General features: G+C 39.4%; 2 protein-coding genes across 2 annotated transcripts in view; one reads left to right on the top strand and one right to left on the bottom strand.

Annotated features, from left to right (window-relative positions):
- The first annotated feature begins 126 nt into the window (after window positions 1-126).
- LOC138026635 (WD repeat-containing protein 74-like) lies at window positions 127-14,271 on the top strand. The gene is made up of 10 exons (XM_068874058.1): window positions 127-199; window positions 308-414; window positions 2,290-2,411; window positions 4,991-5,051; window positions 6,140-6,283; window positions 7,307-7,515; window positions 7,595-7,650; window positions 10,718-10,860; window positions 11,056-11,112; window positions 11,512-14,271. The coding sequence occupies exons 1-10, from the start codon at window positions 157-159 to the stop codon at window positions 11,686-11,688; spliced, it is 1,119 nt and encodes a 372-aa protein (XP_068730159.1). The 5' UTR covers window positions 127-156; the 3' UTR covers window positions 11,689-14,271.
- Window positions 11,122-16,857, bottom strand: part of LOC138026636 (melanocyte-stimulating hormone receptor-like) — a 12,684-nt gene continuing 6,948 nt past the window's right edge. Inside the window, exon 2 of the transcript XR_011127306.1 lies at window positions 11,122-11,562. The gene's annotated coding sequence lies outside the window, so the exon portion shown is untranslated. The remainder of the gene's footprint in view (window positions 11,563-16,857) is intronic.

The following is a 16,857-nucleotide window of genomic DNA, read 5'->3' as shown; positions in this document are numbered from 1 at the left end:
ACTCAAGTCAATGGGAAACACCAACTGTGGGCAACTTGTACATGTGTATTCGGGACTAACAGTCAATTTCGTCTAGGCGTTCTACCAAGGCTTCGAAGGAGACCTGGCACTACTCACGTTTGGTCTTTCTCAGTCTCCTGGACCGTGAGTTTCAACATGGCGGACGTGTGGGTTGGAAGTGAAACGGGGCTCTTGAAAGGTAAAGAAATGATAAATTTAATGGAACGCAAATGCAGTTTTTCGATTTCCCGTAGTATGCACTGTGAGACGTAATCTTGTCCCACTTTGCCTTATCTCCACTCCCCAGGGATTGATCTCAAAAAGGGTTCCTTTACAAATTACAATGTGGCGGAAAAAGCAGACCGAAAGCATGCAATTTGTTCATTGAGCTGGGTTGACGAGGATGAGAGTCAGGTACAATTTGTAGCTTTAGAATGATTATATATAAACATAGGTTGTAATGAATACGATACGTTTCTTGTCTGTATGCTGACAAGTGACATCGTTAGCCCTCGTTTGACGAATACCCTAATTCTTTTGAAATTCGGTTGATGGAAAGACATGCATGTACTTTGGGTTTTGAAAAGACGCTAAAATATCGTGACATACCCCCTTTAAGGCTCCTTTGCATTTTGTAAAGCTGCGTGCAATAATTATATTTTATCTTGCGTGACTGATAAGACCTTTTGCGAATGTCGTCTTGTCAAGCTTCAATTGTAGTTAGCAAATCAGACAGCTTACACCAAGTACTGGACTGCTGGACCGCTCCCTCAAAAACTCGATCTTTGACATGGACAGGGAAACCGAAATCGCTGCGAAATTACACAGAATTCACTGGCCTTCCTTTTGTTTCTCTTGAGTGAAACTTTCCAGATCCAAGGTTCATGTTCTGTGAGAATGTTTCTCATGTTATTTGTAAAATTTGGGGTTACTTCCAAGAAAAAGTAGTCGGCGAGGTTAAGTGCAATAGACAGCGAATTTCGCCGGACCCCGGCTCTTATTGAAAAACCTGATGATACATTCCCAAGAGTACATTTAAATGACTTGTATTGTGTTTATGCAGTGAACCCCCCAAAACGTACGTTCAGGGTTGGTCTTGCATGGTGTCTCTGTTTCACAATATTTCTTTTAAAAAAGATTGAAATTTACACATGGACGAAGATAGTTGTGTTTAAATGTTGAATTGTGGAACTCATTCTATTGGCTAGAATGAGCTAATATAAGGCACAATTAGTAGTTCTCATTGATTGATTATGTGTTTTCAGATGTGTGTTTTGATTGGCTGGTATGAAATATGAGTGTGTATCAAGAAAATCTGTTTCAATCAAGAAGTAAAAAAACAGCAGTTTCCTTCGATTCATTTGTCGAATTATTTTTGAGAAAATTAATATTTATAAACTAGCAATAGAGGATTTTTTCTGTACTTGTATAGCCTCATCTAAACACTGGGAAAGCTGAGAGAATTCGCGACAGTTATGCCAACCTTTGATGGCGTCTCAGGTTTGCAAAACTGTCTCGATTTCTCCCAGCTCCCCCTCATGTTTAGACGAGGCCTATAGAAACAACAAGGCTGCTTCCTAATGGTTGCCCGGTCGCCTGGGGTGCCTTGCTTGCAAGCGTGGGCAACCAAATTTCTGAACAAGTAGCCCGAACAGGCACCTAACTTATCACAAGATGATTCATCCTCACTTTTAATTAATTAATTCTGGGCTCTTGAAAAAGGAAGGAATTCTTTTTGTGGGTTACCGGAGGGGTTCATGGTTAGATGCACTTGCAGGCCTATGAATTCAAGCGATTGTTTCTTTAACCAATGGGAAACAATCACAGAACTTTGGTGGGAATTAATGTATTGTTGAACTACATGTATTTTTCAGTTGTCAGGAAACTACATGTACATAAACAAAAAGTGAAGTTTATTGCTGAGGATTATTATTCTTTTCCCGTTTTTATATTTTTGGTTGTGATAATGTCAGATGCAGTTGAAACATCCATTGCAAATGCAACAACATTTGCTTGAGAAAAGTTAGCAACAAAGCCGAAGGTCCGAGATTCAAACCAAAGTCCAAGTCTAGATCTGTATTCAATGGACTCTTTCCATAAATCAAAACAGATTTTGGAGATTCCTGGTTACTAAGCCATGAATGTTCGGCTCATGGACTTGTTTTATGCAAAAATCTGTGGAAAAGCTGTGTTGAATGAAGATCACCTCCACAACTGATAATTATCACAACCCATTTTTGCTACTTAATGTACTCTTGAAAGGGTTACGCAATTTTTTTTTCTTCCAAGATGATATTAGGATCATCAAATGGAATTGTGAAGACCTTTGATGTTACCAAGGGCGAATTTGTTGCTGAGCGGAGTATCTCTATAGAGGAGGAAAAACTGAAAGGGCTTTTTCAATGGGATAAGTAAGTTATCACCTTGACGATCTTTTTTCTTGCATTTATTGTTAGAGCCAGGTTTTATGGCCTAGAAGCAAGAGTATTCATCTTCTCAGGGTGAAAAAAATCGTTTGTTTCAAATGGAAGTTACAAAGAACATGGCAGTTTCATTAAAGCGACTTCAGGAGGCAGTTGCTAGCAACAGCTTGAGTGGAATTCAAACCCATGATCATCTGATTTTTGCTGTCCTAATCTAATTGAGGGGAGCTGCAGTGTACCAACCCAGATGGGAGATGGTCAAATTGTTGCTACCGGTAGTTCTAGTTGCTACATGAAGTACATGTACATACATGTATGTATGCAGTGAGACCTCCATTGAAGTGTCTGTTACACTGTGAATTGTTTCGTACAACTTGTCTGGCAGTGTTTTGGCAACATTGTGGGGGGACAAGTTGCACGAAACCAGGGTTTTGTTAAAGCCGGGACGCCGGGACCTTTACTCTGCTATTTTTATTTTTATCCCGGCTATTTTACGCGCAGGTTGTACAAGGATTCTTTCAATATGAAGAGAATAGTCAACCGATATTTGTATTTTATTATTTAATATTTTCTTAAACCAAATCGTGCTTTATTTCTCTGCTACTGGGTATTGTTAGTTGTACCACAATTTGCGTACATGTACGTGTAGCTGATTTGGAGTTCATGACAAGATGTTATCAAGTAACAGAAAACACATTGATCGGCGCACCCTGCTTTCGTCATTAGGGAGTTTAAGCAAAATGCTATGGCGGGCTCTAATATGCATGGCATCTGACAGGATGCGGCGATGCGGATCCGCATAATTCACTGAAATCCGCATCTTCCGCATAATTCCGATATTTTCCGCATAATTCCGATATTTTCCGCAAAAAACAGAAGAAATATCTGATATTAGAGATAAAGCAGCTCCTTAACATCCTCAAAAACATAAAAGCCGAAGAAATTGACTGTTTTGAAACGCTTATTTTCCTGAACATTGAAGAAAACACACCATTTCGTTCGCAAGATGAAAGTTCGTAAGAAAGATCGTAAGCAGTTTCCGCGCATTTTTTCGCCAATGAGCCTGGACACTAGTTTTTGTTCCTACAGTGCTCTCCATTGGACGAGAAACAGTTACACTTCAGCAAATGACGTGACTGATAAGAAACGGCGCGTTCGATTGACCGTATTTCGGAATAGGATTACATGGAATACAAGTTAGAAATCCTTCGTTTTTACGGAGATTCACATTAAAAATGTCGAAAACCTGCGAAAATGGTATTTTAAACATATCTTTATTATCCTTGTTGCTTCAAAACGCCAGACATACCGTTTTGAATTCATCACTTCACGTATTCTTATTCCGGAATACGGTGAATCAAACGCACTTTAAGTCAATAATCAAGGGAATGGATCGCGCTCCAAAGGTATTACAATTTTGCTCCATTATCTCCAAATTGAAACAAAATTCATGATGAGAAACAAAATATTTTTTTATCGCGTTATTTATTTTACCAAAAGTTGCGGGAAAATCCCAACTGCTAACCCTTTTATTTCAACGGTGAAAGCTGGTCCCAAATTGATGACTCCTCCATGTATTTTAATCACAAAGGGCAAAAATTCAGTCACAAATGCGATTGTATTGGTTGCAATTTCGATTACGGATTTACCGTAAGCATGTAAATACATTGGACGGGCCTAATTATTAGTTTTATAACTTGTTTAAGTTTCCGCATAATCCGGTGTAATTTCCGCATAATCAACGCATGTTTCCGCATAATATGGCCAAAAATTTCCGCATAATCTTTAATTTTTTTCCGCATCCTATCAGAAGCCATGAATATGGCTGCCGGAAGTAAAGTTCTTTAAAAATGAGACACGGTCAGCCGTAGCACGAAGGAAATGAAGCGGAAAATCGACCAGTATTTTACCCAAAGGTACCCATTAGGCCTCACAAATTCAAAAATTTTCTGGGGGAGGCCCCCCTTACCCCCCAGTGGGAGGGGGACGACCCCCTACCACACCTATCCCGACTTGGCACAGTGTGCCAAGATGGCGGCAGAGCCGCCATCCTGGTCTTTGCTATATGTTCAATTGTCCCTGCTATTAAAAATCATAACAAAAACCCTGGAAACACTTCACAGTGTAACATACCCTGCAGCAGCCCAAAATCATTGCGAGACAAGTTGCCTGAAAAGTAGAACTTAATTCTACTTTTGGCAACGGCTCTTGCAACTTGTCTTGCAACGAATTTGGCCATTGCAGGGTACGTTACACTGTGAAAATGGTTTGTGCAACTTGCCCTACCACAATGTTGCCAAAACATTGCGAGACAAGTTGCATGAAACATTTCACAGTGTAACAGGGCCTTAAAGGGATTGGATCTAATTTAATACGTTGTTTTCTGAACAGAAGTGCTAGGCTGAGTTTGTTGCGTCAATACTCTGCTCTCAGAGGTATTCTTTGGGAACTCAGGTCATCCCCTCGTGACAAAACCACTGTTTGATTTCAACAATAATGATAATGATTGATATGATTTTTGTCGCACTTTCCGTAATACTGGCTGCACATTTATTTTGTGGTCTTAGCTCATTAGTCACTTGTGTGGATTCAGGATTACTTCAAATCTGGACAAAGGAAGGCAGTAATGTGAGTTTGATTTTCTTTGTCTAGGCTTTCATGGACATCTTTTTGGAATTGTATAATTTTTCACTCCTGTCGCTCCTTTAAGTTTGACGAGGTACATGTATCAATTACACGTACATCTATGCCTTAAATAGCCTTTTTTTCAAAGGCCATTTAGCTTACAAAGAATTTAAATTCATTGTTGCATTTAGATGAAAAACAGTTGCTTACAGTCTTTGCATGTACATGTAAGTGGAGGATAAAATAATTTAGAAACAGTACAGGTGAAAACAGAAGGAAAGAAAGGGTGGCTAGAGTGTTTTTTTTTTTGTTTATTTTTTCTTTTGCGAGGATTGTGTGTTAACAGCTGTGAACTAGAAATGAACTTCAAGCTAAATTAAGGACGGTGCCTACTATTGTTAATGCGCATACGTTCTGCATATCGTGAGATACTCGGATTTCCTATCGGCGGTTCTTCTTGATACAGGGATATTTTTGTGCGGTTCAAAACTATGCGGAGAAAGCAGAACTTACATGTAGCAAGTGCTCTTGGTATCCAAAAAGAAAACTGGGGGTAACTACGCATTTTTCAGAGATAATTTAGCTTCAGTTTGGAAAAGAACGCCATACATTGCTTTGTATTTGAAAGCTTTAAATTACAAATATTGTTGATTAATTATCTTCGAAAAATGCGTGGTTACCCCCAATTTCCTTTTTGGACTTCAAGAACACTAGTCTTGTTAAGATCTGCTTTTCCCACATACATGTAGTCAGTAAACTGTGCAAAATACCTTTGAATTAGTAGGCACCGTCCTTAAAAACGGTCTTTTTTGCAAACCCTGAAACATACCGGTAATATGGCTTGGGCTCCAAAATAAACTTAATATTTTGATTAAAATTTGAATTTGCCTTGAGCAGATAAATAGGGAAGGACAGGAAAGTATTCACTTGGTATGTCTCAGGAAAAGAAGTCTATGGCAACTAGAACTCATAGTAGCATATTAGCTGTAGGTGTAGCTTTTCCTTTCTCCTGCCATCTGTCTCAAGCATTTTCTCTTGTTCTCATTACCTCTGCTCTCTTTCAAGCGACATTTTGCTTTCTCTATTTTCAGACAGATGTCAAAGTAGGAAGTCACATATCTGTCGTTCGTCAAAATCCTTCCTGTACATCTCAAGTAGGGACGGGTGGACAGAAAAATGACCTGAAAATCTGGGACCTTAACAGACCCGAGGAACCAATTTTCAGAGCTAAAAATGTATGTAGTTAACATAATAACAATTATGATGCAGAAGTGAAAAATAATGAGTAATTAATAGTAATAGTTCTTTTGTACTTTTTCACTTTTATTATAATAGTAAGCAATAATGTACTGTTTTAGACCGGATGAAGCCTGACCTGCAAGTTTATTGAACGGCTTCAAAAATATTTGGAATTCACAACAAAGCGTGTACCTCTGCAGTCGAAACAAAAGTTCAAATTGTGAGAGGAGAGCATTAGCCTATGAGAAAAGCAAGCTATGCCTTGTTAGTATGCTTTATATAAAGAATTCCAATGGGGAGTGTTTTATTACACCTGTAGTTTTAAAAGCTCATTCACGTTACGTTTTATCGGTGACTTAATAGGCTATTTCGCTCATGAATTTATAAAGAGTTTTTGAAGCTGGTGTTTTATGAGCACGTGAAACTGGAGAAAAACCCTGCGGCCCAAACATGACCCAGTTATGCAAACCACCAGGATATAAACAGTATAAAGTGGATTGATTTCACCACTAGGATATCCTTGCATGTTCCCCATTAGTCCTCAACGCATAATATTCCTAGTTGTTTATCCACATAGGTTGTTTATCCACATAGGTATAGTACTGGAACTAAAACACTCACAGAATCAATACGAGCACTACGGCTGCGAACCGAGCGGCGTATTTTTCACGTTAGCTCGAAGATATGAATTTCTATGTTCTCGTGGCAAGACGAATAAAATTCATATCTTCTCACCACCGCGCAATATCCTCTATGTATTTTAACAAGTTTCCTATATGTCTCAATTTGCGCAGTCAGTGATTGTAATAACGATGTTGGTGTTGAAGATGTTGGTGGTGATATGATGAACACAGCTTCTCACGTTTATTCGTGCGTGCGTATGAATTTTTCAACTTACTGACATGGAGGTTTACCATTAAAAATGATCGTATATTGGTTGTGTGGGAGCCGCTGCTTTCCAGCCAGACTTTGCCGTTTGGTTTTTCGCTACTGAACCTCCTTTTTCATCTTTTCTACAGGTACGCAATGATTTCCTAGATCTACATGTTCCAATCTGGGTGACAGACATAGGGTTTCTTCCTAATCAGGGTTCACAGTCCAAGATAACAGTTGGTACTGGATATCACCAAGTGCGACTATATGATACCAAAACGCAGCGTCGACCAGTTCTGAGCGTTGACTTCGCAGACTCTCCGATCTCTGCATTGGCTGTTACTGATAACGAGCAGTAAGAATAAAAGTTTCTTAATGTTAAGTTGCAAAAATAATATACCTCCCTTACGGAATTTTCTTTTTTTTTCTTCCAGTGTCATTATTGTGGGAAATACTGTTGGCTCCATGGGAAGCGTTGACCTGCGAAAAGGTAAGCTCAATAACATTGAAATCTTTGTTTTGTATTCCACTTGACATCAGTGGAGGTCTTCACAACAAATGCTACGTATAATTTCGACACATTGTTTTAAATTGTTAAGAATCTGTTTAAAAAAGAAACAGCCATGAACTGTTGACCTTTCTATTGACCTCGAAATGACGATCTGACATGAAGTTATTTTTTTAGCGCTTTATTTGTGTTTGGAATGGAGAGAAGGCAGTGTGGCCCAGTGGTTAGGGCGCTTGCCTTGGGATCCGGAGATCCCGGGTTCAAGACCCGCTCTGACCACTCGTTGAATTTGATCCTGGTAGTCCCTGGTTCAACTTCCCAGCCGCACTTGTAAATAGCCAACTGGTTTGCCTCCAGCCAGTTGGGATTCTTAACAGTTGCTGTTGTCCTGTTCTGTCGTTTCGTTGTGTTTCATTGGCCCTGAAAAGCCTCTATGGGGAGCGGTCAAATAAATTTGTATTGTACTGTATTGTATCAGAAACCCATAAGAGTTGAAACGTGTAACGGCCCCTTGTGTGCTGGGAAACCAGCTTCTGAATATTCGATTTGCTAAGTACCATATTTGGAACAACAAGAGCGAGGGGTTTCCAAATATGGTACTTAGCACTGAAACATTCAACCAATCAGTTTGCACTGAATATTCGGAAGCTGTGAACGCCCGTTGCACGTTTCAACCCTTATGGGTTTCTGATTGTATTGAATGGATGGATCAAGGTACAAAAGTATTGTGATATTTAGTATGCCAATACCGCATTATACTGGTGGCTTCTTGGGAGAAAATAATTATAATCGAAGAGAGAATTAATCCTCGTACTTATCACACGAATTAATTTGCCCGCATTAGCCTCCATTTCATGCTAGATCCAGTCCAGCCGTGATAATTCGAAAATGGTCTATTGTCACTTAATAGCGATGTTTCTCGTGACGTCACCCATTGTTATTAATACGCCAACCAGAACCCAATTGGCTGTTGAAACAATGATTTCTTTTGTTCCGTGGTTAGCAAATTTCAATATCAAAAGAAATGTGGCGTCAATGTTTGTAAACAAGAAATATCGCCATAGACACCTAAAAAATTCAGGCTTCTTCAACTGGATTCTAGCCCATGACCCCTGCGATGCCGATGCAATGCTCTACCAACTGAGCTATGAAGTCACTCAGTTGGGAGCAGGTCAATTTGTTGGGCTCGTGTGTTCCAGGGAAATGACTCAATGAATGAATGTATACTTATTTCAATAATAGCTCATCAGAGATATATTCCCCTAAAGACTATTTAACAATTATTCGCCTCAGGCTCAGTGATTATCGGTGAATATTCACCTATAATCACTGAGCCTGAGGCGAATAATTGTTTTAGTATAAAGACACAGGTGATTACATGTATTTCAAAAAAGAGAAAAAAAAAAACATTTCAACGCGAAATCATCTTCACTTACAGTGGCAAAACGACTACTTGCAGCCATTTTGTCCGTGGAGGTGATTATAGGCTGATAATCCGAGATAGCGAGCCATGAGAGCGCGCGATTTTGTATAATCACCTGTGTATTTATACTAAAAGGGGTTAATGAATGATTCACTGCACCAAAGGATCTCGGAAGTACTTGTGTAGAATGCTCAAAAGGCGAAATGTTTTGTAGTTATTTTAACTCCACTTTTTTCATTTAATGGTCCGCCCTTATTTGGTGTTGTTCCGACTGATAATCTTTCAGCGATCTGGCCCGGGTTGCTCGAAGCACGGTTAGCGCTTACCAGCGTTTAATACCATGGAAACCTATAGGTTTTGATGCCTCTTAACCAACGGTTAGCGCTAAGTAGGCTTCGAGCAACCGGCCCCTCGAGAAAGTGACGTCATTTATTCACAAGCTTAAAAATGAAGTGTGTGAATGCGACTTAGGGCGCGTTCGATTGACCCTATTCCGGAATAAGAATACGTAGAGTGAGGATTAAAACGGTATGTTTGGCGCGTTTCAAAGCAGCAAGGATAATAAAAATATGTTTAAAATAGCATTTTAGCAGATACTTGACAATTTTAATGTGAATCTCCGTAAAAACGAAGGATTTCTAACTTATATTCCACGTATTCCTATTCCGGAATACGGTCAATAAGGGTGCGTTCGATTGACCCTATTCCGGAATAAGAATCCTTGGAGTGATGATTTGAAACGGTATGTCTAGCGTTTTGAAGCAGCAAGGATAATAAAGATATGTTTTAAATAGCAGTTTAGCAGGTGTTCGAGAATTTTAATGTGAATCTCCGTGAAAATGAAGGACTTCTATCTTCTATTCCACGTATTCCTATTCCGGTATACGGTCAATCGAACGCACCATTATTACTATGCAGCACGAGAGTTTTTGGCTTTCAGATTGTCAAATTCGTGTTCTGAATACTTTTTAAGCCGCATTCACACACTGAGGGCTTATCTGTCAGAACCCAGCAGAACCACACCAAGTTATGGCGGACCGTTAACTTAAAAAAGTGCCGTCAAAATAAATAGTTTTTTCTCTTGAAATGATTGCGTAAAGTCTCGCATTTCGAGTATTCAGCACAAGAACTTTCGAAATATGAAGAAAAACGAGAAGTGGTTTTTCATCGTAGTAGCACTTTAAAAATTGAAGAGTTAAAAATTTAGTTGCAGGAGAATTGGATTCTCTGAAGAACCAAAAGCGCTCTGGTGCGACCAATGAGATGGCCACAGGTGATTTAAGAAACAGTTAGTTGCAGAATTTTACGCAACTTGTTATTTACTTGTATGGCTCCAAGAGTGGGAGATAAAATTATGATGAAAATAGCCTTGGTACACACTTCACAGTCTTTTTCTGTTGTCACGCAACGCGCCTCCCTAAAAGAGGAGAAGTTCATTGCGTGACAACACCTAAAAACTGCTTTGAAGAATGCTATCTAGTCCAGAGCTTTACCATTAATTTGGAGCCCATAAGGTATAAACTGGAAGTACAGGATATTTTGGTGGTCTGGGGTTCTCACAGCGTTGATAGAATTCCCAGATTGTTTGGCCAATGTTCTGGTTCTGTTGTTGTACCTTACCTGCAGGACAAGTTCAAGGCCATTATAAAGGATTTGCAGGAGCCATTCGCTGCATTTCCTGTCTCAACAAGCAGCAGATGGTGGCATCATGTGGACTGGACAAATTTTTTAGGATACATGATCTCAACAGCAGGAAAATTCTTCATAAGGTACTTATGGTGACTGTGAATTGCCCGAAGCGGAAAATACCATAAAACTCTTTGTTTGTCGACCCAAACTTTGAATGAGCATTGTTTCCAGTTTCTCTGACCAGTGCTTTAAATGCGAAAAGCAGTTCGAGAGGGAAAACAGAAACTTCAAAGAGCGATCAGTTTTTCAAACCGGCATTGTTATTTCTTCGACAGGTCTACTTGAAGTCAGCCCTCAATTGTTTGTTATTTTCGTCAAAAGAGATAGAAAAGGTTTGTTAAAAAGAAACACTTGTTATAGTAGAACATTTGTAGCAACGCCGCTGAGTGCTGCTGAAGGTGGTATTGAAATATTAAGGTAATTACCTAGAAATAGAACTTGTCATAGATTTCTGATTAAAGTTCGCACAGCGTTGGAACATATCAGGGGGATGATAAAAATGTAATCAAAAAGGGGGGTCACCGTTTTCGCGCGCCAGTGACGTAAGAAATTATGCGCCTTAGGGTTGCGCCATGCAAAACCAAGGAATCACCTTAACAGCTTGCCCTGTTAGTACAGGAGATATCAGAAATAGCATAGAGCTAAAGGTACGGGTTCCAGTCTCTCACTCATCTAAATCTTTTCTTTGAAGATAATTCTTTGTGAAGGTCTTTTCTTCGTCATTATTGCAGAATTTGGAACATCATGACAATGACGGAACCGCCTTGCATTTAAATAAGACTCTGAAAAGAACAGCCACAGGAGACAGTTACGAAGATGAAGATGCTAATGGGGACGATGTCTGGGATTCAATGGAAGTTGTAACCTCAAGTAGCAAAAGGAAACGGCTTCATAAAAGTAAAAGCTGACGCATCAATCCTCAGTTTCATTTCCCAAAATCGAAAACGTCATTCTCCTAACTAGTACTATAGATTTCTTTGTTGGGTAGTCATGAGAATTTGGTGATATATCAAGATCACACTTATAGGCTATTTCCGAGTTCATGTCTGCCTCCTCATCAAAGCGAGTCTAAGTGCGAAGTATGTCTTAACGTCATTACAACTGGCCAATCAGGTGGCTTTCTAAAAATAGCTCCATCTTGCCCGCTCGGATAGCCAATCACAGCGCGAGATTTGGTTCATCTTTCCCGCTCACGGAGCTTGTCATAATAATATTATAATTTATTTTTCTTTCAACAAGACCGATACCTTTTAGTATGAGGTGGGACTACATTACAACATCATATAAGTGAGCGCTTAAAACAGTTCTTGACGTTGCGACCGGATTCATACCTACTCGCCAGCCTGGTTGCTAGGATATTGTTATTATTATTATTATTATTATTATTATTATTATTATTATTATTATTATTATTATTATTATTATGACAGTGAAAACGTATGGATGCCATATGGATCCCTATCCAGCCAGCTTGGGGCGTCGAACGTAATCCAGGCGGCCCTAAGGCTAACAACTCTATAGCTTGTAAAGTATATACATAATATCTAATTTACTATAAATAAACTAAAAATGTCTCAGTTCACTCTGTTCTATCCTCAAGACATCACTTTCAGTGTGCGGGCAATGTTTAGGGTGTGCGAGATGACGGCTCTCTGCATCCGGAGTAGAATCTCCCCTCCTCGAGCCCCAAACAGTTCACTCATAGCCTCGTCTACCTCAGTGGACCACCCTCCTAAGACATCGATTTGGTGATATATCAAGATCACACTTATAGGCTATTTCCGAGGTCATGTCTGCCTCCTCATCAAAGCGAGTCTAAGTGCGAAGTGTTTCTTAACGTCATTACAACTGGCCAATCAGATGGCTTTCTAAAAAATAGCTCCATCTTGCCCGCTCGGGTTATTATTATTATTATTATTATTATTATTATTATTATTATTATTATTATTATTATTATTGTTATTATTATTATTATTATTATAATTATTATATAGTGGCATCCTCGTGTCGAAGAGGGGATGGTTGGCGCTGGGGATATGACTATTTTATTCATTGAATGAGTGCAATGAATGTTCAGTAGCGGATTATACTTAACGTTTTAACGCATGTAGCCTTGGAAAATGGTGTTAACGTATCCTTTGAAATCTACATCTTTCATTAACTTCATTCCAAAATTGACATCCAAGATTTTCTAAAAACTCTTGATTTCTTTTGGAAAGTGTATAATAGATTTTGAATAAAGAAAAAGCCTTTACATCTTTAAAATACGTAAACAAGCTCAATGCGTTGAGGTGGATTAACTTTTGCGGAATCGGCTTCTTGTACCTCCAACTTCGGAACTTTAGGGCTTGAAAAGAAACTGTCAATCTTTTTTGTTGCAGTTGCGACTCCCTAAGCGAATATTTCGAGAATTGAGCCTCCATTAAATGTGGCTAGCATTGCATGTGACCACAAACTAGCCTCAGTCTTCTGGCGAGTTAAAGATGACTACTGTCACGTTGTTTTTTTTTGCCTAGTTAAACTTAAGATATTCCTCTTTCTCTTGATTTGAAAAAAACATTCTAACCATTGATGAACTATAAACAAGTGTTTTCCAAACATTTAAATGTGCGCCGATTTCGAATTTTGGTGCACGAATCTTGCAAGGGCGCAACCTGGTGAGAACACTTCTCGTTTACTCGGTATTAAAATTGGTTTCCAGCTTACGTATGCACCGTAGCACTCTTTCCATTGACTACTGTAATTCTCAGAAATAATGAGAAAGAAATGAAAGTGTTGTTCATAATGTATCGTCTAAATGATTTTTTTTAAAAATGTACCAAGCGAATAAACAACTTACTAGCCGACGTTTCGGTGTCATCGCAACACCATACTCAAGGCATAGTAAACAAATTAATGCAGACATTTAATGTTCTTTTCATTAGCATAAGAATAAAGGCTCACAAGTTTTCAAGTGAACATCTTTGCGCCAATCGAGTCCGTATGTATGTTAACTTTATTTTAGCACGGTAAATTCATCAGTTACAAACTCTAAGACCTAAATACATCATATCCTGACTGAATCTAATGTTTGCACGTTAAGAGAAGGGTTTGCGAATTAAAAGCATTTTCAAGGATCAAGAGTATATTTAAAATGCGGATATCATATTGATTGTCACTATTAAATTCGTTAGCAATGTTATGATTGATGTACAGTAACTTTTGTCCAATTATTTATTTTCAAGCCAAGTTATCCAGCATTTAAAATTTTCAACTATATTTGCCCATTTCTCGCTGTCAAGGCCGCTTTACGCCCTCTGATTTTCGGCTCGGCTTCGCTTGCATTTTACCTTTTGTTAAAATTTATAAAGCCCAAAGGCCGAAATTCTTTGGCGACTAAAATACCTGAGCTGGCGACCAAATCTGAAAAGGTAGGGGACAGCTGGCCCTTAGGTTTTTTCCTGAAAGTCGAACATTGTAAAAAGTTCATTAAAAGCACAGAATACGCAATACTCAAAGGACTGATGATATTTAGCAATTATCCTGCGAAATCACGAGTGGGAGGCGCGGTGGCCTCATGGTTAGTGCGCTCGACTCCGGATCGAGTGGTCGAGTGGTCCAACACATTGTGTTGTGTTCTTGGGTAAGAACACTTTACTCTCACGGTGCCTCTCTCCACCCAGGTGTATAAATGGGTACCGGCGAAATGCTGGGGGTAACCCTGCGATGGACTAGCATCCCATATCCACAATACTCCTAGTCGCTTCATGCTACGTAAACCGGAGATAAGCGCCGGCCTGATGGGCCTTCCTAGACTCGTAACAGAGACTGCGAAATCACGCGGGCGCGTGGGCCGAGTTGGCTAAAAGATTGAGCGGGATAATTGTTTTATTATTCAACACATTGATGACAAAGCACAATCTTCTACGTTTATTGGAAAAAACGCTGGAAAAACTACCATTTTTCTTCGCGACACACAAAATTACGTATATCGCAGGACATTCGTTGAGTACGCACGACGAATATTGAGCGCTTTATGACCGTATTTGGACACTGTTGCAGTGTTTTGAATGATAAATTTATATATACCGCACATATCACACAGAGTTTCGTTGTCGTTTACAGTTCTTTCTCTGGGGGTGAGATCGGACGTTAACCTTAAAAGGCAGTCGCGATCGGTCCGTATTTGATCTCACCCACGCACGCATGAACATGAAAGTAGAATAGACCACGAAGGAACAGTATGTGAGGTTTTTGATGCTTTGCAGTGTTGATTAACACGCAGGGAGGGTTCTGAGACGGGGGTTACGGTTTTTATAGTCCTCATCCGAGAAAACTTGAAAGTCCAACCATTTGCAGCTGAAATTACAAGGGCAGCACTTCCGGCTGAGTTATTTTTAAGACCCTGAGTATTGGTTCGCTTGCGGTTTGAACCCGCCATCTCTCGCGCGAAAGCCCGCCGTTGCTCCATCAACTGAGCAACCGCCGGGTCTAGATCTACGATGCCAGACGACGTCGACGAAAACTCCACAAAACAATGATATCATTGGCTAGAACAGAATAAATAATCGTGCTTCACGTGCGGCACGGATTCTAGCTCATATTTTTGCGGTTCTCTGCATGACGACGACGTGAAATCACGAAATTTTATATTTTGACGACAACGCGAGCATGCCACAGCGAATCTTTGATTTTATATTTTTACTCTGAAACCTCTCGTATCAATTTATTTTTAGGATACTTTGTCCACGTTGTAGAACGTGAACGAGATGGAATAATCGCGAAAGACTTGTACAAGAGCAAAGTTCTATTTTGAGGTGACGTCTTCTTCGACGTCGCCGTCGTAGATCTTAAGGTCCCTATTAGGGACCTTAAGATCTACGACGGCGACGTCGACGAAAACGTCACCTCAAAATAGAACTTCGCTCTAGTAAAAGTCTTTCGCGATTATTCCATCTCGTTCACTTCATACAATGTGGGCGAAATATCCTAAAAGTAAATTGGTACGAGCGGTTTCAGACTGAAAATAGAGAATGAAAGATTCTCTGTTGCATGCTCACGTTGTCCTCAAAACCTACAATTTAGTGATTTCACGTCGTCGTCACGCAGAGAACCGCAAAAATATGAGCAGAAATCCGTGCCGCACGTGCAGCACGATTATTTATGCTCTTTTAACCAATGATATCATTGTTTTCTGGCGTTTTCGTCGACGTCGTCGTCGTAGATCTTAAGCTCCCTTTTTAAATCACTGAGACGACAACTTCAAGCTATTTACAAATGGATACGAAGAATATTTACAAACAAGGAAACGTCCACTTTTTACAAATCGAATGTAGTTCAGCGTTGACGTTGACTGTACTCTTATCTACAACAATATTTGTCATCACAGCGCTCTCAATTTGTTTTGGACTCCGCGCGAGGCGCACAACATTTTGACCACTCTGATGACGAATATTATTGTCGATAAGAGTACAGACAACGCTGAACAACGTTCGATTTGTTGAATTCGCAACCAAATTTGTCAGAAAATATTAAAAGAAAGCGTCTTGAATAAAGATGAGTAATTACGTTTTTTTATATACCGTAACACGCCACAATTATTAAAGATTGCGAGAGAACAAGAATGAGTGATTCTGAAATTTTGTTTTTTTTTTTTCGGATACAAACGCTTTCTTTGGAAAATTTTCAACTGAACGTGATTGTGAAAAGTATTTTTGGTGGTTTACCACACGTTTTGGAGTGGAGTCTCTTCAACGAAGAACAGATCCTCTGCACGCTCAGCATATGCGTTTTATATTTGTTCATTTGTTTGCTGTTTGCTCTTCTTAACAACTAAGTGAATTTTTTTTTTTGTATTTTGATGATATTTATTGATTTCCAGTTTTACATACAATTTTACTACACACTACTCTCACTTACTACCCTACTACACTCACTTACACATACACACCTCTTCATCATCTTTTTTACATTGTAAGCAGTTTTTTCTCCCATATACGTACAGCAGTGGTACCATTGCACATTATTGTACTTTGTATTTGCTCCATTTTATATTGTGAGCTGACAGTGGTTTGAAATAGACAGAATTGCCCCCAATA

This window comes from Montipora capricornis, chromosome 12, assembly GCF_036669925.1.
Source record: "Montipora capricornis isolate CH-2021 chromosome 12, ASM3666992v2, whole genome shotgun sequence".
Classification (NCBI taxonomy): domain Eukaryota; kingdom Metazoa; phylum Cnidaria; class Anthozoa; order Scleractinia; family Acroporidae; genus Montipora; species Montipora capricornis.
The sequence above is the reverse complement of the archived record's forward strand: the minus strand, read 5'-3'. Positions and strand labels throughout refer to the sequence as shown.

What these genes read in the sequence shown, in the direction of transcription:
- LOC138026635 (XM_068874058.1), top strand. Translation starts at nt 157, where the DNA reads ATGGCGGACGTGTGGGTTGGAAGTGAAACGGGGCTCTTGAAAG. An exon ending in GGGCTTTTTCAATGGGATAA is followed by an intron (nt 2,412 to 4,990) that starts GTAAGTTATCAC and finishes TTGTGGTCTTAG; the next exon opens with CTCATTAGTCACTTGTGTGG. An exon ending in CGTCAAAAGAGATAGAAAAG is followed by an intron (nt 11,113 to 11,511) that starts GTTTGTTAAAAA and finishes TCATTATTGCAG; the next exon opens with AATTTGGAACATCATGACAA.